Here is a 23,402-nt window from a genome sequence, read left to right as displayed (position 1 = left end):
AGATTTTGAATAACGGGGAGATATTTTGGTACGATTTGTGGCAGCGGTCCATTTTCTGTCAGAGCAAATGATCGACTTAATGAGTTTGATGGTGTGGAAAAGCCAGCAGGAGCGTGCCGGTTGAACTTTAAAGACTTTGGTCCCTCAGAAGAATAAAAGCAAATGAAGACATCGAGAGAAGACATTGATGTTTGCTTGAGGAAAATGATATTCCTCCAATATTTACCCGTATTCATCGACATATATCTGCTGTAAATAACAGCTCCCAGGTGACTTTCTTTCAGGAAGTTTCAGTAGTTTTATTGCTGAGCTTCATCCACACAGAGCCAAATGAGTTTTAACCATGTATATGGAAGGAATCCAAATCCAAATTTTATCTACACATCTGGAATTTAAGCCTCTTCCTGTTTGCATTTCAGCTGGTTCTCTAGTCTAAACTCTGCCTGATCGTCATCTTCGTGTGCAAACTGGAAAATGAAAGACTCCAATTACAAAAAAAACACATTTATTATCTAGACATTTCAATCATTTGAGTTACTACCTTAAGACCATTTAGTATTTCTCCTGATTATATGTAAAAGAAGTACAAAAACTTTATTTCTAAAGCATGTCTTATAAGAAAAAAAAGAAAAGATATATACATTTTTACAGACAAAAATAGATTAAAATGAAAAAAAAAATAAAAAAAGGTAAATACAGGTCCTGTAATTAATCAGTTAACCATGGCCGACGCTGATGGACTCCTCCTCAAACTTAAGTAATCACTGTACCTTGTTTTGTACACATCTCCAAAAGACTTAAGAATAATTTAATCTCGTAATCTCACAATATTCTTTTTAAAGAGGGAAAAACATTGTGACGGTATTCTCCTTCCCAATGAGTTACAGCTGATGTCCCAGTCCAAGAGTTCAAGTTAAAACAAGTGGCAACACGTGGTGAAAAGTCATGTCATTTGTTTTAACGTTTAATGTCATGAGGTCATCATTTTCACTATTCAACACGTACAAGAAGATTGAACTGCAGCTGGTTCCTGTTCAGTGAGGAAATACCGCCGCTCGTATAAGACATGAAGTGTTTCACAGACCGATGAGGGCTTACAACAGGGCACGCCTGTTGATTCTGTTCTGGAAAGGCTACGAAACGAACAAAAGAAATCGCAGTCTGAAGGCTTACGTAAGCCTGTCCCAAGTTAGGATCCGGGACGCTTCAGGATTTATTTAATGCAAACGTGGGAAAATTGGCAAATGATCAGTTAAAGTGGGTATATTGGGAAAAGTAAGGTGAATTTAATCTCTTTTATGCCAGGTTTTCACCAATTGTTCTTTCAACCACCATCAGAAGGGGGAAAAAAAAATACAAAGCAGATTTTTCCAGAACAAACCAGGTTTAAGCCATTTGTAGGTAAACTTTTCAAACACTATTTTTGAAGCTTAAATGTCACTGTAAGCTAATAATTCTCCACATATGTAGTTTTCTCTCTTGGTTTGAATGAGTTTACAGTAGCATAAGGTCAGACAGGTCAGCATAGCCTTTAGCATGTTGAAAACGTCCCACTTGGGTATTTAAGTAAAGCATGTAGGTGGACAGCTACCACTACAGTGCAGTTAGTATGAATAGGACTTACTGTTAAGACAGAGGGAGTACTTTTCAGACAGTGTAGGCGTATCAGAAAAGCAGGCTGAGGTTCTAAGGTCAAACACTCCAGGCTGAGAGATCAACAGGTCGTGAGCATTGTCTAAAGCAAAATACAAACCAATAAATTCAGCATTCATGGTCTGTAAAATGTTCATCCGTCTGCTGTTCCTCTAAACTTCAGATCGTCTCTGTCCACCATTTTCTCTTTCTGTTTGCCACTTAAATATAGTCTGCTAGTTTGTTGTAGAGTCTCTACTACGGGTTGAGACACCAAATTGAATGCGCTTCAACATCTGTAGTTGGGTACACCATCATCAAGAGACCTGGTTCCAGTCAAAGAATCCCCTTTTGGCCACAAAACTTGGGCTGGTCCAATGCAGAAAGCAGTAGACTCCAACATCCACACAGGTTCTTTACCTCCATACATCATCCAACTGCTCCATTTAATTCCCGGCTGATAAGGAGTCAACTTCACAGGCACAATAAATATGCCCAGATAAAATGTTTCTTTGTCTCCTTTCTTGGTCTATGCAGCAGATGTGACGGCGAAGAAGAGTATGCCAGAAAAGTCTCTCGTCTGTGAATTCTGGCTCCATGGGAAAATCTCTAGAAATGTAATAAAGATTTATGGAAAAGAGTGAAAGTCCCTGCTTTCCTTCTGTATTTTCAGTAGATGACCTCATAAACGGTGGCCTTCTTGTCCCCTGAACCAGTAACGATGTACTTGTCATCCACAGATATGTCACAGCTTAGCACCGAAGACGATTCTTTAGACTGAGGAGGAGAAAAGAAGAGGAATAAATGCGAGTCAGCGGGAAAGAAGTTTCTGATAAAATCTAGAAAAACGGCTTCTGTCTGTGAAATAATATTTAGGTGCACAAATGAAAACATCACGATGCCTGGTGCTGTCATTCCTTTCAGCATTGCTGTAAGGTGTAGAAGTTGCAGCAGCTATCACAACATGCTTGATAAAATTGTCCATAAGGTGCTGATTCAGCACATGAGATTAAACATGTTACAAACCAAAAATGAATATTTCATCACATATTTCAACAGCAGACATGTAGAAATGTGCAAACATGCAACTAAATGTACAGCAGAGAGGACTTTAAGGACCGCATTGTGGCCGTTTAGTATCCATCCTCTCGTGGCAGTGAAAAAAAACAGTTCTGCCTACTCGGATCGGTCATTTTACATCTTTAGTCATAGATTATATGTTGAATGTTGTGCAGTCCCAACCTGGAATATGCTGGCTCCGTAGGGTGTTCTCCATGCATTCAGTAAGTTGTCCTTTCCTGTACTCACAAACCATTTGCCTGGAGAAGCGCACAAAAAAAACACCACAATAAGAAAGTTAAGTGGAAGCTAAAAAGAACAGACAATCACAACTGTTCCACGCTCAGAAATAAATCTGATCTCACACTATGTTGATCGTTTTTAAAGTTGTTTTGACCACTCAGAGCCACCACACATACATGTAATTTTCCAAACTGATATCTGACAAACAATACCAAGCATTTCATGACGTTTTAAAGTCTGTAGTTTAAATTTGTGGTCTTTTGTTACTGCCAGCAGGATATCAAAACTTGACTACTGACGTGCTGACATGCACCTGGAAACAATCAAGAGAATTCTGCAGCTTTTGCATCGGTTGGTTAAATTGTTCTTGTTCTTGTGATCAAGAGCATGATGGATCCAGTTACTTTGTCAACTGTGAAAAACAGAGACGACCACAAAAGAAAAAATCATCTTCACTGCTTGACGGCTCCAATTTTTGCCTTATACTGCAAATACAGAAAGATCAATAACACAAATTGGACTGAACATCCAAGCTTTCTTTGCGAAATGATTTTTGTCAGATGCAGGATTAAAAAATACCACTTGGGGAAAAGGGAAAAGTTCTTTAAAACCACGATGATAGGCTTTCTTGCTCTAACCACAACACACCACAGCTCAAGCCAAAGAGCTGTGGTGTGTTTCCTGGCTACCTCTAGACACCAATGTAATCGCAAATTAAACAAAATCTATTTGAAAAAAAAAATAGAATAGACGTCATGTAATGAAGGAAATAGTAAATCGGCAGAAATGTACACAGCAAGTTGCTTACCACAGTACGCAAACTGCAGGGAGAGAACACAGCTCTCATGCAGGTGAAGTTGGTACTTGTCGGGTTTGGTGACATGAAGGACCTCAACATTGCTGCTCTCCATTCCAACAGCGAGCCATTCTCCTGTCGGACAGTAGCCAAGTGAGAAGATCTGGACAGAGGATAAAAGAATTATTACTGAAGTTATGTCAGCACTGTCAGAGTATTTGACCAGCTGTCAAAACGGAATGGCTTTTCCCTGGGGATAACGCCTCAATACGAGTGTGTACCTGTGACGTGAAGTCGTGTTGCTGCAGCTGCCGTCCCTCCCTCAGATCCCAGGAACGGACAGTGTTGTCCAGGCCTCCAGTCCACAGCTTGGTGCCATCGTTGGAGATGTCGATACAGCTGGCTCCATCTGTGTGGCCCTGGAACTGCCTGCAGGATACACATACAAGTTCTTAGTAAAATAAAGAGAGAAATGTTTCAACAGAGACGCAATAGACCTTGTGTTGCATGGGCAGTTAGTGTCCACCGCAGGCTATTAAACTCAAAGAGCAGGCACACTTTCACATCAGCAGCCACTCTTGTAGTACAAATGCTAACTATTTGGTCTCATCTACAAAAACAAAACTAAAAAGGAGCTCACTATCCATGCTGCCTGTCATGGTACAATAAAATCAGACAGTGATCTCTTACCTAACGAGTGTCTGGTTGTGTAAATCCCAGACTGCAATGTTTCCATCACTGCAGCAAGAGAAGCAGACCTTGGAGTCCGGGCTGATGGCCAGAGCGTAGCACGCTGGTGCTGATGATGTTAACTCTGCTTTAATCCTGGGAGTGGGTGTGGCCAAGTCCCAGATTGACAATGTGCTCGCCTCGCCGCCCACGATAAGCGTTCGGCCATCAGGGAGGAGACGGCAGGAGCGGATGTAGTTGTCTCGGTTCTGGTGGAACGGGCATAAAAGTTGTTTTTTTTTGTAAATAATTCAATCAAGTAATTACAATTCTATGTGAAAAAGACCTTTCAGGTCTGTACAAACATGCTCTATGACCACAAAAGTTGTGGTTTGAACAGTTTTGACAGTTAGTAAAACAGATCTGCTGCTCCAGTGATTATTTATACTGTGTTACTATCCAACACCAACCACCTCACTCACCAGGCAATCCAGCTGGGACACAGGGCTCTTGTTTCCTGGGTGACTAATGTCCCAGACCTTGACACATCCCTTTCCTCCTGTGTAAACGTGTCGGGTGGGGTTACTGATGGTGACAGCACACACCACCTCTCCGTGGTTCAGTGTGTTGATCTGACGAGCATGACGAGGAATTCCTGGTCCCACTAAAGCGTCTGGGGGGAATGGAACTGGCTGCATCTGCCCGTCGGCGGCAACGTGAAAGGAATAGGCGCTGATGGCACAGAGAAGAAGGATATGAGATCACATATGGAAAAGGAGATTGTAAGAGGATATAAGAGGAAGTGGAAGAAGGGAGAAAAAGGTATGAAGTAGAGGAAAGGGTTAGAAATAGATTTAATTGCCAACTAACAATCAAAACAAAAACACTTACGGTTTGCCACCAGGTATTCCTGTGAGACTAGGAGGCATTCCAGGGACTCGCATGTGAGGATGAGGATCAAAACCAACCTTCAAAAGAGAAAACATATTTTATGAGCGCTGTGTAAGCACACGGCCATGGGAATTGGCAAAATGCACACAGGTCAGTACTAACCTGTGGAAGAGAACACAAACACTCATGAGCACAAAGCAAACAGACACTCTCAAGCACTCACACACACACACACTGAATTCAAATGACAAGTGCAAGAGACTGCAAACACACAGGGAGAGCTGTCAGTGCTTGGGCTGCTCTCCTTCCAGCCCTGGTCCAATAAACACACTCATGCTGCTGGTGAGTACACAACCTGAGTTGCTATCAAGTGTTGCCCAGACACAGCTGTATGTCCTCTAAACATATTTGAACAGTGTAATGAACACTATGCAAATAACCAATTGATGAGGTGACTGAACGTAACGCTCACTAGCATACCCACAGTATAAATAAGCAAGGCCTGCGAGATACAGCTGTGCAACTATTAACATTACATACACTTTGCAATATAAAATGGAAAGTATGGAAAAAAACAGTATGGAAAAGTAGTCAAAGTAAGTATTTGCACCTCTTTATTAGCAAAGAATGGATCACAATGAATGTATTGTGAAACTGATGCAGTAAAACTAAATGTAAAGTGAGCAAAACTGAAGTGAATTTAACAGAATTCAGTTGTTGAGGTCGCTAATGTCTTGAGTGATCAAGTTTAATCAAGATGTGACATTAGTGGACATATGTTAGAAATTAAAATCAGCCTGGAGCGGGCTACAGGGAATCTGACAATTCATTGTTCCGTTTACTATTCATCATGAAACTCAACGAGGCTGAACAGGGTTTACAAAGAAGAATGGCGTTAAAAGAAACTCAAACACAGAGATGCATCCTGATACCAGACTAGAGACGTACTGTCAGGGCGCAGATTCCTTCAAGAGGAGACTTTACCGAATATGGACCTGAGGGAAGTTAATTATGTAATGATGAAGGTTGTATTTAGACTCATTTGAGGAGATTTGTTGAAACGTTTCACTTTAGTAACAAGGTCAAAGAGTTCAATGTCCATTGGGCACAAACTCTTAACACCCATTTGATATCAGTTAAACATTTCTGAAATTCAATGTCTTAAACAACAGTTCTGTTGATCTGATGGGGTTCCTTTATTTTGTGCATGCAAAAAATTTACATACTCAATAAAAAGTCCCATCTCGTCACCAAAGAACCATTCACCCGAATTTTGCACTCACCATAGGAGAGCGGCCATAAGCAGCCACAGCGGCTGCTGCTGCAGCACTCATCTGAGGCGACATGTTGTGCAGACCAGCGGCATAGGCTGCAGCGCCGGCTGCACCAGCCAGCTCTCCGTTCATCCCTGCTGCATGGGGCAGCATACCAAATGCACCTGGATATGGACCCGGAACAGCCAGGGGAGTTCGTAACCCCGCAGCTGAAGAGAAGAGGGGAAAAAAAAAACATTGTTTTGCTCAGAGTCGTCGGACACTGCTGATTATCCTCGATTACAATTCTCTCCATGATCGCTAAGCAAAAGCAAGGAAATTTGTCAGTTACAGAAGCAAAGCTCTGAACCACCACAGCACTTAAGTAAGCCTGGGCCACGAAACAAAAGTTTTACAGAATTTATACAAAGTCATTCGACCATTAATGGTGAGGGTGAGTCTTCATGGCATCTTGGAAAATGACACAAGTTGTAATACATTTCATTTTTAAATGTTTATACTGGACTTACTCGGTGGATGTGGTATCTCCATGGACGGGGGTTTTGACAGACTTGGCCGGATTCCAGGTGTGGAACTTGGCCCAGGGGTGGAGTCCCCTCTTGGTGTAGGCGTGCTTGACTTAAGCCCCGGAGTACCTGCCTTATCTCGCTGCCACACACAGAGAGACACTATAAATATGGAACTACTATCTATTCAAAATCAAACCGACTTCAAGCTGAAACAAATGACAATCCCTACCATCGCCATCTCTTTGGACTTGAGGGAGGAGGAGCTGGCTGATGAAGCAGTAGAAGCTGGACTACAGGGGTCTTTCTTGAGAAGACGTGTTTTATCCATCCCATTTTCTCTGGGAGATGGAATAGGTGTGCCACGAGGGGAGGCTGGATCCTGGTGGGGGGGACATAAATTTATCAACACAGAGCATTCGTTTTTTAAAAAAAGAAAGAAAAAAAAAGGAGCCATCTCTCATACAAACACACACTAACTGAAGTGTTGCACTATGTTTGACTTTAGTTTAAGCATCATTTTTTACAGCAAAGAAACATGTTCATCGCAGTAACAACAACAAAATTGAGAGAAAAATACCAAAAACATACTGACCTCATTTGAAACATCCACCACTAAATTGTCATCACTTTTCTCTCCATCACTATCCTGAAAATTAAGTCAATCAGATCGATAAGCATGCCAATTAGAGACACGTTAACACATATTATTCATTTCTTTGGGGAAAAAAAAGAAAAGAAGAGAAAGCAGAACAATTTCTTACATAGTGGCTGGAGTCCTTGTCATCCACCTTGCGTTTCTTAGTGTCATTTGAAAAGTCAGGTCCGTTGCGTCGCTTATCTGAGTTCCTGAGACTTTCTGGCAACACTGAGTTACTCTTCAGACAGAAGCAGAGAAGGAGGGGGGGGGCAGAAAGGCAGAGCAAAGTGGAACAGGATGAGAAGAGATCAAAAACAAAAGACAGGAGTGTAAATAGAAAATTTAAAGGATTTTGGAGGAAAAAAGACAGGAGAGAAAAGGGGATTTTCAGGTGGTGAGACAATCTTGCCATTTACAGTTAAGGTTGTGCTTGGATGTTTGTGCGTTCTGCACCAGCTAAACGGGCAGATCCATCTACCACTAATTACAAGAGCTATTCAGCCATGTGTAGAGGTTAGAAAAACAGACTCTTGCTTGCAAATAGGTTAACAGTTCACAGAAGCATGAATTAAGCAGCACTAACACTTTAACAGCAACCTCTTTTCTCACTTGACCAAAGCCAGTCACAACCAAACACAAACACATGCCTCTGAAGTTGATGATTACATTAAGTGGCCCTCAAAATCTATCAGTGCTCCCTCTCCTGGCTCTGACAAGTTGCACTGGCTGCTGTTTGTGTGTCAGTGTGTGTGTGTGTGTGCAGGGTGTAATTGACTGTGAAAGCCTGTGTGTATGAACAAGTGTGTAACAGACTGCAAGTGTGTATTGCTTGCGTAACACTTTGGTGTCCCTGTGTCCCAAGACCGGGTACACGCACACACACACACACACACACACAGACGGAGCAGGCTACCCCTGGCCTCCTGACCAACGGATCCTATTGTTAATGGATTAAAGCTTCATGTAGAGTCCATTATAGTCTCAGCCTGTCAATGAAATGTGCATCCAACATACACAAACACATGCGCATGCACACATCTAGCAAGGGAGCGAGCACTTTGAGGAGGGAAAGGGTAAATGAAGGAGGAACAGCTAAGACGAGGGGGGGGGGGGGGGGGGTGAGAAAAAAGGGGAAAGGGAGGAGATGAGATTAGAGGAGAAAGAAGATGGAGGGAGGGTGTGAGTGTGGAGGAAAAGAAAGGGTGACAAGAGACGAGGGAGGGAAAGAGGCATGGGGGGAGGGGGGGGGGTTTAAAATCTGTATACTGACAAAGGCCCCTTCCTTCAGCCCCCTCCCTCACCTCCTCCCCCCTTCACTGAAAGGTTTTAGTGAGCTGAGCACAGAAGCACTGACCCGCAAAACATAAGCGGCAACCCCCCCCCCCCCTTCGCTTTTAGCATGGTGTCTCTCACTCACACACACAAGCTCAGTGTCATATGACTGCTGCTCCCTCCCTCCCTCCCTCCCACCCTTTCCCAAGCCCCCCCCCCCCCCCCCCCCCCCCCCCCCCTCCTCCTCTCAGTGGTGGTGGCATTAAACACAATGAGAGTCTTTAAGCGCGGGATCAGGGGCGGCGTGAGGGGGTGGGTGGGGGTGGAAGGGGGTAATCTGCTCACTGAGGTGTTAAATAGGCACAACAATGCAGGCCAGGTTGGAGAAGTGCGTGTGTGCGTGTGTGTGTGTGTGTGTGTGCGTGTGCTTGTGATCATGCTAAAAAGCTCATTTGGAGAAAGGAAGCCTAAAAGTTCAGAATAGGGCAGAACTAAACTAAATCCAAGAGATCGCCAAACGCACACTCGCTTTGAAAATAGCAATCACATAAATAAAACCGTGAGGGATGAAAGCTGTTTGGGTGTGAAACAGTGGGTGAAAACTACAAGGTGCTTTTATTCATAATGACACGGTGAGATGAATTTTATTGATCTCTGAGGGGAAACTGGGTCACTGCAGCAACAAAGAATTTGATAACAAAAGCAAGAATATCCAAATGAACAAAAAGAGAAAGGCTGAAGTCTCCTGTACTATAGGTTTCACATCTTAGTTCGAATATAACTGAGGATAAACTTGTTGGGACAGTTTAGATGATCTTATTTCAGTAAAATACAGAAAAATGCATCATCAAATAGTAAGACCTTGTTCAAAAGCACAAACTATCAGTTACATGGCATTGATCTATGTGATGTAAATGCAAATTACTCACAGCAGCCTATTTAAATGCGTTTCTGGCTCTGTTAAAGTGGAGTTTACTGACCCACAGATATGCACTAACAGCGCAATGACAAACTAATTGTAATCAAAATACATTTAATAACAAAGTCAAATCTCCCAAATCCAAACTGTACCCTTAGAGTTAAACAAGAAACTAAACTGAGTTGTTTGTTAGAACAGTATGCATTGCTGTAGAAAGAGGAAGTACTTACTGTGCCAGGCTCTCGCTCTGTTGCCATTGGAAAAACACACATGTGGTTGAGGTTACAGGGTTGGGTGTTCAGCAGAGAGAAAAACAGAAAAATAAGAGAGGAAAGAGAATGAGTTCAATGTGTCTTTACCTAAGAATTCAAAAGTCACAGACAAATCAGACTCAGAGAAAGCCAAAACGAGTTGTGTCTCTATTAGCAAAATCAAAGGATGCAACACACAAAAAAAAAATATACAACACAAGCATGTCTTCACCTCTAAGGTGGTCAGGTCCTGCAGGGTGTGAGTCTGCTCCAGACAAGTGAGATTTTTTATCACCATCTTTTCCTGCCAGGTGGGGAGGAATCGCACCGAGTGCTCCAGACAGAGCTAACAGGCCAGCTGAACCACCTAGCTGAGAAGGGTGGAGGCCAGCGGGATGAGGGGTGAGGGGAACAGGGGCACCGCCGTGGTTATGGGATAGATGCTGCTGCTATGAGAGAGGAACAGAAAGAGAAATAGATGACGAGTTAAAAAAACTGAAGTCGTGTCGCAACCCTACTAGTCTTTTCACAATCAAATGAATTTTCACTGACGATCACTTATCATACAAATGATGGCAGTAAATGATTCAACTGTCCTTTTCTGCTCATTTAAAAGGCCGTCTTAAAGCACATGTTCTTGTCATCCACAGCCAATCATCTCCAGGTGAACAACTCCAGGTGCCACTAAACTACAGCAGCGGAAGTGAATGCAACACGACACGTAATCAAGAAACCATCAGTCGACCCTCAAAGAGTGGGAAGCACAGGAGAAACGGATTGTTTAGGTTTCATTCATTTTCTTTTTATATCAAATTTTACTTTTACATCAACGGATCAATAATGATCAAGATAATCCCAATAAACATGAAGACATGAGTTTAGCTCGCAGCACGATTATGGTCCAATCAAACTAACCTGAGACGCAGAACACAATGTTACAATATTGTTAAGCAGAGTTCTCCAGCTGCAGCTTGCGATGATGCAGCATAGCTGCCACAATGTGCAAAACAACACGAGACACCAAAAACTTAAAGAGTCTGAATGAAACATCACCACCAATATGTGAAAATCAATAGCACTCTAACTTAATCAATAGAGACTTCAACAGCTGGGACAGTTTCTTTAGTGTCTGGGGTTTACATCACCTCAACAAGCTGCTGCTCTCTACGAGAGGATGAACACATCCTCTCCCCCTACACACTGCGTCACACACACACACACACATCCTCCACCCTCCGAGGTCAAACACTGAACAATACTGACAGCTGGGATCACAGCCCAAAGCCTGAGGATGTGGAGGGAGGAGAGGAGGGGGAGGGACACAAGGAGGAAAGGGAGGAATGACAGAGAAGGAGCAGGAGGGGAGAGAGTCGAGAGCCCCAGCTGCTGCTCGCACTGTCAGGTCTTGTGAGGGAGCGAGGCGGCTGAAGAGAGAGGAGAGGAGGGAAGGAGGGAAGAGGGTCAGAGAGAGAGAGGGAGGGAGGGCAAGTTTGGCTGGCAGCCCTGCTCTCTCTTTCACACCAAATCAGGCGCTCGTCTGAGCGTGAAATGCCTTTGTGTTCCAAAACATCATTATTGCCTCCTCAGACAGCAGCCGCGGGAATCCAAGCTCACTGATTCGCCGCAAGGAGGGGTGGAGGAAGGAGGGAGAGAAGAGGAGAAGAGGGGGGCACAGGAGGCGACTCAGCAGGGGTGGAAGGAGTGCTGAAGGTCAAACCGACTTTTATCTCACCTAATTGACTAACCCACCTCCCCTCCTGAGCCACCGCCTTTTTTTTCTCCTCTCCATCCATCCCTCACTCCCAATATCCACCCCCATGAATGAAAGCAAAACAGCAAAATGGTCTTTTAGCCTCGACCCCCATGCCTGCCTGACACACAGAAAGTACAGTGTTGGCTCGCAAATCAAGCAATCAAACATAAACACACCCACACGTCACACTTGATCACACTAACATGCATACACGGAGTCTAGATAAACAAGGCAGGCGCACACACACACCCTCACTGAGCCATCCAAACCCTGCCCGTTGTTTTCTGGGGAAAACAGAAATGTACGCTCTGCTACACACAGACGCATGCAAAAACAGATACAAAAACATTCACACACATGGATACACAAACAGCACCCCCAGATGGGAGTAAATGGAGGGGAAGTATTGGTGGAGGCTCGGGGAGCCCGGGTTGTCATGGGAGGTTAGTGTGAGCTGGTGTGTACGAAAGTGTGTTGTGTGTGCATAAATGAGAGCAGAGGTAGGGGCAACATGCTTCATTACACTCATTTAACTCACAAACGGGGTGAATGACAGGCTGGCGTGGGAGACGGGAGGAGATGGACAAGGAGGGGGGGTTATAAGAGCAACCGCCTGACCCCCCCCTTTTTACAAACACTAAAATCCTGCAATTAAGACTCAAACAGAAACTGCCAAATCCACCTCTCACCCCATCCCACACAAACAGAGACCCCCATCAGTCCACGCCAACTAACAACCCACCACGCATCAAACCATCTACCCTCTGATCCCACTGCCTTACTCTTAGCTAAACTAAAGCTACACCCCCACCCTCCCCGAATCCTTCCCACATTTCCCTCAAACTCAAGCTTATAGCTTCTTCTCCTGCCAGTTAAACCCTTATGGCTCCTATAAGGCTGATTAAGACCAATTCTTCTAATCCCATCCCAAAGAAAAATCATTCCTAAAGAAAGAGTCCCGATCGCAACAACCAGCACACCAGGCTTGTGGTTTATGATCGTACAAAATTTTTGGTGAGTTTTTAAAATATAGTTTCTTTTCAGAAGAACATCACTGCCAAACAGCAGGTAAAAACCCTTCTCTCACAGCTGGTCATTTCAAATCCATCATCTCTTGTTATAGCTAAATTATATCCTGTCCAAAAAAACCCGAACATTTTTAGGTGAAGGTCATATTTCTATTTCTTGACGCATAAAAAGTTCTTTCAGTTCAAATTAAGCCTCTCATACGTCCCACACACGACTCTACAATCCAACTACTGTGTTGTGATCTTTAGTATAGTTTGATGCTGTGGTTCCGTTGCCAAGTCTGTAAAGAACTCAAGCACACAAAATAACATGAAATTTCACACCTCTCTCCAGAGTAATGGTTTTTTTTTTTTTTTTTTATATCAAGAAACAAAGCGAACGGCCACTTTAAGTTCTCACACTTCCGTCCTAGGATGAGATACAGGTGTGACGTTTGTGACTTTTGTTCATTTTCTTACAAAATAAAGGTCTGCCACAGGCACTGTACATAGTTCTGAGAGAACAGCCCAGTCTAGGAGCCAGCGTGTCCTTTAACAACCATCTTGGACAGTCATCTTGGACGAGCCCATCATCACAGCAGAAGTATTCCACGCGCTCAGGATCATTTCTTCGATAAGTACAGGTCAAGAACAGGTTAAACTACATTTTAATTTCCTTCCAGAAAGAGTGGCTGCTTTGTATGATGGTTTCAAAATAGGATTGTGCAGTATAGCAACATTTTTACTAATATTAATACATATTTCTATTTTTTTCCCAAACAAGATGCAAAACCCTACACCTTGCACATGCATAGATGCACATGCACGGCAGAGATTTGACCCAGGAACCTTCTTGCTGTGAGGCCACAGCACTAACCACCACATCACTGTGCAGCATGCAAAATGAGACAGTTGTAGTCTCACTTTGCATTAAACATGAAACAGTCTGCTTCCACTGCAGAGCCACGCCAGAATGTGCATTTCCCTTGCTTACAACGTACCGTAAATTCCGGACTATAGAGTGCACCTGAATATCCGCCGCACCCTCTAATCCATTTTGTACTTGTATAAGCCGCACCGGATTATCCACATTGTAATATGAGATATTTACACAGAAAGATGTTACATGTGAGGACTTTTAAACTTTTAATTAAGTGCGTATGGTAACATTCCCAAACAGTGCCTGTAACACCGATGGTTTTAACTTAAATACCTATCGGTAACGCACAAATACGTGTCTTTTTTTGGCTTTCTCTGCCCCTCGAACCATGCCTGCAACACGGCTGGTAGTCATTGACTATGGGAGTCATTGATCGCTATCTTCATCTTCCTCATGCGCACTAAAACCATCAAAGTCATCTTCTTCAGTGTCCGAATTGAACAGCATCAGAACTTCGTCACTCACTTCAGTCTCTTTGTTGTCGCTCCTACAATCTCATCTCAGATTGACCGCCTTTAATTGAAAAGCTGCATCATATGCATTTCTGCATTTGTTTTCCATGTTGAGGCTGAGTGCAAACGACAGATTTACAATAATTTAGCAGTGTGAGTGTGTTTGATTTGTCGTACAATTTCATTGGACAATTTCATGTGAACTATTCGTTAAGTTTTATTGGTCTAATGTTACGAGGCAAAAGTTTTTGGCGGCATGAAAAAAAAAGAAGAAAAAAAACATATTAGCCGCACTGTATTATCAGCCGCGGTGCTCAAAGCCTGGGAGAAAAGTAGCAGCTTATAGTCCAGAATTTACAGTAGTCACATCCCAGATTGTGTCCTGTGTTTGTCGGTGAGTCGAAGACTCTGCATAATTTTCCTTAACTATTCTTAAACGTCGTGTCGAAGCCCTCACTAGATGGATCACATATAAAAGCAAAGTTTAGATTCATATGTGATCTATATATCACTGATCTATCTGATCTATTACAGGCCCTTTTTTAACAACAGAGACAGTGCATTACTCAGAAAACATACCTTAACAATAATAACAATAAAAAGATCACTACTATTATTAGTAGTATCACCATCATAGCCATGTTGCCCAGCTCCAAGTCAAAGCAAATTACATTAGCAGATGCTTAACTTCTAACAGAAGCATAAATAACAGCTTCAATAGTGATGCTGCAGGTTTCAGATCAGACCAGGCAAAAAAAAAAAAAACATCTCAAATAAATCACCTTGAGCCATTTGTATTATGTCTCCGTGCTATGTAGTCATGGCCATGTAAACTCTAGCTTTTTTCCCCAAACAGACGGCTTTTGTTATGATTCTTTAAAGGATTACAGAAAGGTGGACACTTCATGTTCTATTTTCTCTCAAAATGAAAGAATAATGTGTATTTTGTAACAGCAGTGCAAAAAGGAATGCTGGACTCTTCCAAAGCTCTAAACACAGCCATAATGACAATAGTGGCCACTGGAAGACAAAGAAGAAGTGCACCTTTTCCTCTGAGATCGACACTACACAATCGCCAGAAAAGCAAATGTATCTTTAAAGGAATAAACACTGAGACAGTTTGTGTGAGTAGAGAGAAATTAGAAGAATACACACTGTAGGTGGAAGACCTGGCAGTCCACGTACCCCGATGACAGCATTAAGCTCGGCCATAGTCACCTGTTTAGCTCGCTCCACAGCTTGAACCACCTGCTGCTGATGCTGTAAAACACACAGACACACAGAATGATGTAAAGCAAAGCTGGAAAAACAACTAGAGTGCATAAAGGGCAACCAAAATGCAGTCTGTGGCCCAAAGTCACACACATACTTACCTCCTGTGAGAGGAAGGGAATGACTTGTGCACAGATGGTGTTTAGTCTCTTGGCAATCTCAGTCTGATGAAAGCAGAGACACAAAATAGCGAGAGACTCAATTGTTGATAACATAATTGCATTCATTTAGAAAAGACAGCTGTTCAGTTACACCAATAAAGTAATACAACTATGTACACACACTCGCATTAAGACACTGGAAACTGCTGCCTCCTCAGGAACAAACACACACACACACAGCTCCTCATCAGACTATGATGCAATAACAACCCTCATCTACTTCCATCTACACACAAATTCAGTGTGGGGCCATTTTCAACATTAGTCACACTAATGCACACACACATAATACAATAAGACTTTAGTCTCTAATTACTATTGTGGTCTCAGGTTTCTCTCTTGCCCGTTTCATTTTTTTTTTGTTCTCTCGGTCCTTCTTGTCCCTCTTCCCATCAGCACTTCAACATAATCTAATCAGCTGCTAACTTAGTTTGCTCTCCCCCAGTATCCATGCCAACACATCCGCCTGCCCCCTATAGCCCCGGAGGTGGCTACAATTGGCTGAAACCAGATACCCCCACAGTGGCATCAAATCAGATGAGAGGACTCATATTACATATCATCCAATCAAACAGAGACAACCGCGTCCAAGATAAAGAGGGAACGAGAGGAACCATGAAACCTGGTGATCGCTCAGCACACACTCCTCATAAACAGAAACACAGACACACATGCTGGATGTGAACTATCTAAATGCCCTTTGTGGTTGTGTGAATGTCAAAGAAATGCAGGATAAATTCAATTGGAAACTTTTCAAAACTCAGGACTAAAAACAAGTCAGAATGTTTTCATCAAGCAAGAAATGCATTTGGAGTCCCAACGGGACAAAAAACCCCACCTGACCAAACATTATTTCTTTGTGAAGAAAAAAAACTGATTAAGATGACAAGTTTTCCCTATTCACACCAATCATATAGAGAACTACATAGAAAAGACCGTTTTCAGACAGTGTTGCAGTTTACTACCTGCCTTAACACATTAGTTGAGCTTATTCATATGCTAACATTCACTAAATAGCATTTCACCTAAATTGCAACACAGGATGATGGAAACAGGCAATTGGTCCCAAAGTTGTGCAACATTAAACTTATTCAAACTCAAACCTTGTGGAGATATTAAAGGCAATGCCATCTTTCACTACACGTCTCTACGACTTTCCATCCGAGTTGAACATCTCAACTCAACAAGTAGTCAGTGGTTGGGCAGCTACTACAAACACTTCAATCCTTGACACCACGCCTCTCGCACTCGGAATCGTTCAATCGGTTTTAAGGTGTCTGACAATTCCTGAAAAGCTAAGGACGAGATTTCCTCTTTACCAGAAACATAGCTGCTCTGATCAGAAAGCTCTGACACGCATACACCTGGCACCTCACCAAACTACTGACCCTGCCGCGGATCAGCCAATTATGTACTTGGAATAGGCTTAAACAAATACTAGTGTATTCTCAATGAGTCTTGAACTAAACAAGTAGCTGCTTAACTTATAATAGAACTTGGACAAAGTTAAAAAACCAAAAAAAAACTAAGATAATCCTTGGATAATGCTTGGCAAGATTACAAATTATAATACCCAGAAGACAATCAATTGTGTTTTCGTAGAAACAAGAGCAGGGAACAGAATAAAAACACACAAAAAAAGGATCATTTAGTTGCAAGAAGAAACACAACGGACCAGAAAGGCGAGTCAATTTATTAATCTGAGCCAAAGCAGAGCCTCTGGTTAGATTGGACACTTTTCTAGCAGAGATATGAAGCTGCCACATCTCTGCTTTTGATAGTGTTCCTCCTCTCAGCCGGGACCACCTTAGACACCAATTGTAATGCCATCTAGTTCTACAGTACCAGCTTGGACACACAAACTCATTCAAAATGAGAGGATAATTGTGTGTAATGCATGGTTAAGTCTTTTAGGGATCTCAAAAACATACAATACTTCAATCCTTAAGAAACCAGCATCCCAACAAGCTAAAGACCTTCTGGCTTCCACGATCCAAGACCCAGGCTCATGCTGGCCAACTTTTGCCAAGAGAGCTTTAAATAAAGATTTTCATCAGGTAGACCATACCTGTACATCTATTTGCAGAATCCTGTTGTAAGCCTATAATTAGCTTTGTATGAAGGCTCACTGATTAGGCTGTCTGAGAATAGTTTGACCAGCTACTATAAGGTGAAGCCAGCAAATCCAAACCAACAAGACAAAGTCACAAACATCCAGAGCTGTGTGATATGAAAGGTTTCATTAGAAACTGTGGCTCAAGAAAATAAATAAAAGGAACAAAGATGCGTCACTCATGTTCTCAATCAAAGCACTTCTGAAAAGCAAAACTAGAGAGTTGCTGTGGTGCAGAAATCCTCATGATGACTCTCTAATTGAGACTGTGTATAAACAAAAGTTGAGGATACAGAGGAAAGTTTTAAGCATATACGCACACACAATGTCCTAAGAGGGAACAGGCTTCCCATTACAAATATAATTGGAGCATTACTGCCAAACTATACCCCCCCTCACCCCTTTAGTTCCCCAGCAGGAGGTGTGTTGTTAGTCTGTATCCCCCTTACCCCCCCGCCCACAGAAGCTTGTTGCTCTGACAACTGCAGCCCCAAGCTAATGACCTCCCCTGGAGCTTTAGTGTGTGTCTGTTTATGTGTGTGTGGACAATAGGAAGAGATGCATCTCCGTCACAATGAAAGAACAGCAGCTTCACATGGACATAAAACGAAAGAGGAGCCAAGTAAAAAGGGGATGTGGGTGAGGGTGTGGGTGAAACAAGAAAGAAGGGATCCCATAACTGTTACTGAACAGTGAGGAAGCCAGAGAGACCAGGACAGAAACATGGGAGTAGAAAAAGAAGAAAATATCAGAGGAGGAGATGAGAGAACATGAGAAAAACACCACAGCAGAGGAGAGTAAAAGAGGCAGGGAAGTGTCCCTATATCTCAAAGAAGTAGCCAAGCCAATCCACCTCCAATTTCCTCTGGTCTGACTGGTCGATAGCTGTGGTAATTACTGGTTAGCGCTCGGAGCCCTGCACCACTCCCGTGGGGAAATGTGTGTATGAGAAAGGGCGCGTTTTAACTTCTTATCCATATGTCTGCACACTTAAACATGGAAGAATGTTCACCTTTCACTGTGTCTGAATGTATTTATGCACATACATGTTTAACCTTTTGTATTTGTGTGTTACTATGTTACTATGAACACCATAAAAAATGGCCCTGACCTCATTAGCATACATCTCTTATGGTTAAAGAGAAGTGCCCTTCCCAGTCTGTACACATGTGCACATTAAAGCAGATAAGTGCCTGCTATTCTGTATTCCATGTTTGCGTCTTGCTTTAACCTCCCAGCTTCTAAAAAGGGGAGCTACACTGTATCTCCTCTGTCGGCTTCACGTTGATCGATTCCTCTGCCCTCCCCAGCCCTGCCCCTCTAATGTAATAAAGCAGGCCGCTCCCCTAGACAGCACCAATCAATCTACAGAGCCATTCATTCTGCCTCTGGGCTCAGCCGGCCAGCCCTAACTGGGGAAATGGAGACAGAGCCCCATCGATCACAAATAAACACACATCCGCACAGAGTAAAACACACATACACACACAGAAATGAAAGAACACACAAATATGTTTGTGCGCAAACTGACACACACGAGCACATATTAACAGGCACACACACCAGAATCTTGCCATGAGGAAACGGGAGAGAAAGAAAGGAAGAGCCACAAACAGGGGGAATGGAGGGTGGAAAAGAGGCAGAGAGATAACCAGCCATACCTGTTTGTGCATTTCAATGTTGAGGCCGTATGACATCTCATAGTACTGAGGGGAACAGAGAGTCAGATGGTTAGCAGAGAGAAAGGAATCTGGATCCTTGAAAATGAAAAAGCTGGATCAACTAAAAGATTATGCAACTTCACAAGTCGTCATCACAGAGCAATCAAACTACCTGTACAAGGCACTCCATGCTAATCTAATCAGGAGTGTCAATATAGCAGGAAAGTAGATAAATGTGTCTACATATAGCGCAGAAATAGCTCTGTTCCTGTGTCAAATAAAAGCACAGTGTCCTGTGTAATCCTGTTGTCTCAAGAGACACAGCAATCACTCCATTTCAATGTTTCCAGAAACATTTCTGAAATGTTAATGTGCGATGTCATGTTTTCTGCCACCGATACACTTAACACGAACAATGTCCCCGATGGGAAACAGCTAGTTGGTCTGCAGCCTGACTAACAGCAGCTACGTTGTTTGTGCTTTGCATGTGCATCTCAGCAGCATGCGTGTTCACACCGCAGACCTTTGTGTTGTGGTGCTGCTGCAACACAGCTACTGCCTACACATGTTTTTTTAGACTAGCGATGCCTCGGGTAATGTACATAAAAAAACAACAACATACTTTTGTGTAATCCATATTTGGTAGCGAAAAGCGAAAGGGTCATCCTGTCACATTGAAACTAAAGTGAACGGTACATTGTTTCTGATATTAAGTCAATATGATTGTAAAACATATACTTTACATGTGTATTTTCCTGAGGACAGCTTCCCCAATGCTTACCTCCCACATTAAAATCAAACACTATGCCAAAACATTTAATAGGACCGTTTAAACTATACATTCCTTCATCTGTTAGCATAGAAGTTGGGGGAACAATTGTGGTGTGAAGTCGGCTTAACGCTCAACCTCCTTCCTGGCATGTCGGAATAAACAGGCTGAACACCTTTGCGCAATCTAAACAGGTGTTACTTTCATGTTGCTGTGCAATGGCTTCCTTTCATTCCAGTAATAACAACGTATCCAGATTATTCATTCATCGGCCTTTGAAAAGATAAAAGTTCACATATACAGCTGGTAAGGGCACAGAATGATCTTCCTCAAGGACGCTTCGGCAGCCCGACTCCAGCATGTCATGTGGGGGCACATTGCAGGGGCGATGAATGGAGTGCACATATCTTACCATGACGTAGTGTCTCTGCATCTCTGTTTTTTCACTGGCCAGCTTTTCACACTCCAGCTTGAGACTGAAAAACAAAACAATCCACCACTTACTTTAGAGGGAAACTCAAAACATGCAAAGTTAAGCAAGTTTTCTTTCGCTTGAACCCAAAATCATTTAAGTGGTGTGCCCATATAGACGATTACTCTCTCTGTTGAATAAAACATCCCTCTCATTTGCTCACCGATTTAAGATACATCAGACACAGATTCTGGCTGCCAAATGATGACAACAACTTGTGTACTGGATGCGTGAGATTTCCTTAAACCCAGCTCTTTTTTTTTTTTTTTTTTTTAAATCAGGAAGTGAATTAGAAATACATCCTGTCTGTAGGTCAGCGGTATTCACCTGTTTGTGTCTAATACAAAGAAAAACAACACAAAAAGCTGTCCCGGGCCAGTACACAACTACACATGCAAGGGAAAATAAGGAGTGATTTATGAAACCCTGAACCCACACACCACCCTCTGGCTCTCACCCATCACTGAGACTTCGACCTACCGCAGTGTGAGCGCCAACACTGAAACCTGCTTCATATGTGTGAGCTTTTATGTGCGTGTATGTGAAGCTCATCCAGGTTTATGGGTTAGTCTGAGGCCAGACTTGGGGTTTTGTTCATTATGGCAGGAGTGGATGACTGTGGTTAGGGTGAGGTTTAGAGTTAGGGGGCAAATGACAATGGGGAAAATTTGCCCATAATAACAACAGAACCCTCTATGTGAAGGGTGCGTTTGTGTTATCCACCTGTGGTACTGTGCCTGGAGAAACTGGAACTCCTCCTTGATGCGGTCCAGTGACTCTGGGATGGTGAACTTAAAGGGCTGGCCTGGAGCCTGATGGGGCGTCTAACACACAAACACACACGGGATTATCAACATTACGCCGCTTCATTATGTGGCCCACAATATGCACTTAATCCTCTTGAGACCCACATGTAATGTCAACAACTTTCAACTATATGTTCTTATTGAAGAAACAATATTATCAACCCCACTCTGCTGCTGCTCTGGCCAGATGCAGAGCCCAATTAACAAGTGGAGAGGAGATTGTATTAGCAAGTAGATGGCTGAAAGTACAAGAAACAAAGAGGTTACATCTAGTTCTCAGGCAAGTGAATTACTGATGCAAAAGAGGGGAAGTAACTTACCGGGTGTCGCCCCTGAGGAAACATTGTTATCTCGGGGGGGGAAGCAACCGTGTCCTTCTTAAAACCCCGCTAACGAGGAATCAAACAGAGCACAAAGAGGACGTGTGAAGCTCCCGATCACGGAGACGAATCCATCCGCCTCTTTTCGTAAGTCCAACTGTCGTTAATTTCAAACGGAAACCAACCGCCCGCCTGCTCAAACCGGGTTCACCGACCGTTGAACGTGATTCCCCGCTCCTCGCTGTCTCTCGGTTGTTGTGTCTCCCGAGCTCCAGCGACAGTACGATCGCAAATCAACCGGAAAAGCACGGCAAACGGCTCATTAGCCGGAGGCAGTTGAAGAGGAAGGAGGGTAAGAACCAAGTGAGGATGAAGACTGAAGCCACTTCAGTCTGTTGTGTGTACAATCTGATGTATTCCGAGAAGAGAGCCGACCGAACTCGCAGACGAAAGGACAACAATCCGTAGACCGTCAACACACAGCCTCAAATTGTCGGCTCTCAGCTCATGCCTCAGAAACAAATCCACAAAAGTTAATTGCAGTGAAGAGTTCCCACTTGACTCGCCGTGGTCTCGAGTTGGCGGTTAAACATTTAATAAAAACAAAAATATTTATTTCCACGTTAAGTTTGTATGGAAACCTGCGTCCGAAATAGATTTCACAAAAAAAGGAAGAAATATGACGTTAGTTTTGATAACAAAAACTCCCACAGTGGCGCGAACGCTCCGCCGTCTGGCTCTGCTTTACCTCAATGGCAACTTTCTCACGCGGTTTCACGCTCTCCATCTAACCGAAACTCTGGGCCAGCCCTCAAAACGGCATCGGACCAATCAGAGCCACCGTTCCACGTGGGGATCATAATGGGGCTTCAATAAGTGACCAATAGCTGTTCTGTAAACTTCCTCTAGTCCGTTGACCTCGCTGAGAAACGCTAATTCTGTCCAATCAGCGTGTCGCAAGAAGCTGACACTTCTCAGACTCGCAGGGCGGGCGTTGCGGTGTGTAAAGGCAAGCCTGACCTGTCAATCAAAGTAACGTGGGCTCAGCAGGCGCAGGGTTGAAGATGTGCGCGTGCACACACGTACACAAACACACTCATGAACACGCACATACAAGTGAACACAAACAGAATCAGCGCACACACACATACACAAACAGAAAACACAAATTTTGTTTATTTTAGCTGATGTAAACCTTCCCAACAAGTGTCAAGGCAATTCAGCTTAAAATGTTCTTCTCTATCTTTGTGTGTGTGTGTGATTATCTCCTACATGAGCATTTAGCCAGTAGGACTTGCTTTATGTTTCACTTCTCTTAAAAAAGTATCTGTTGCAGTTTATTTCTGTTTTGTTCTACAGTCAGTACACAGATTGAGCTGCAAGTATAGCCCAGTTTTCCCCAGTGACAAAAGCAGTCCAGGCACAAATCCAGTATAATGAGATTTTTTTTTGAGGTCCTGGTACCAATTTCATTGCTTCATAAATGTGTCTTGGTCTGGTATGAAAACCATCTCCAGCCGAAGA

The 23,402-nt window shown here is 43.1% G+C and overlaps 1 protein-coding gene across 2 annotated transcripts; it reads right to left on the bottom strand.

Moving 5' to 3' along the window:
- Nucleotides 1-509: 509 nt before the first annotated feature.
- On the bottom strand, nt 510-22,629 carry LOC140309797 (transducin-like enhancer protein 1). 2 transcript variants are annotated; one of them, XM_072387797.1, is made up of 20 exons: nt 21,879-22,629; nt 21,476-21,576; nt 20,693-20,756; nt 19,512-19,556; nt 15,678-15,740; nt 15,460-15,564; nt 10,385-10,601; nt 10,132-10,148; nt 7,835-7,948; nt 7,666-7,719; nt 7,303-7,452; nt 7,074-7,212; nt 6,574-6,773; nt 5,291-5,367; nt 4,882-5,131; nt 4,421-4,668; nt 4,012-4,159; nt 3,743-3,893; nt 2,875-2,951; nt 510-2,409 (listed from the first exon to the last, which is right to left on the bottom strand). In XM_072387797.1, exons 1-20 carry the CDS (start codon nt 21,900-21,902, stop codon nt 2,302-2,304), a joined length of 2,352 nt encoding a protein of 783 aa, XP_072243898.1. In that variant the 5' UTR covers nt 21,903-22,629; the 3' UTR covers nt 510-2,301. The 2 variants fall into 2 exon arrangements, with proteins under 2 accessions (XP_072243898.1, XP_072243899.1); XM_072387798.1 differs by having other exon boundaries at nt 10,385-10,598.
- Nucleotides 22,630-23,402: the final 773 nt, after the last annotated feature.

The sequence above is a fragment of the Leuresthes tenuis genome, unplaced genomic scaffold (genome assembly GCF_036924035.1).
Source record: "Leuresthes tenuis unplaced genomic scaffold, fLeuTen1.0.hap1 SCAF_6, whole genome shotgun sequence".
Taxonomy (NCBI): domain Eukaryota; kingdom Metazoa; phylum Chordata; class Actinopteri; order Atheriniformes; family Atherinopsidae; genus Leuresthes; species Leuresthes tenuis.
This window is presented reverse-complemented; position numbering and strand designations above follow the sequence as displayed.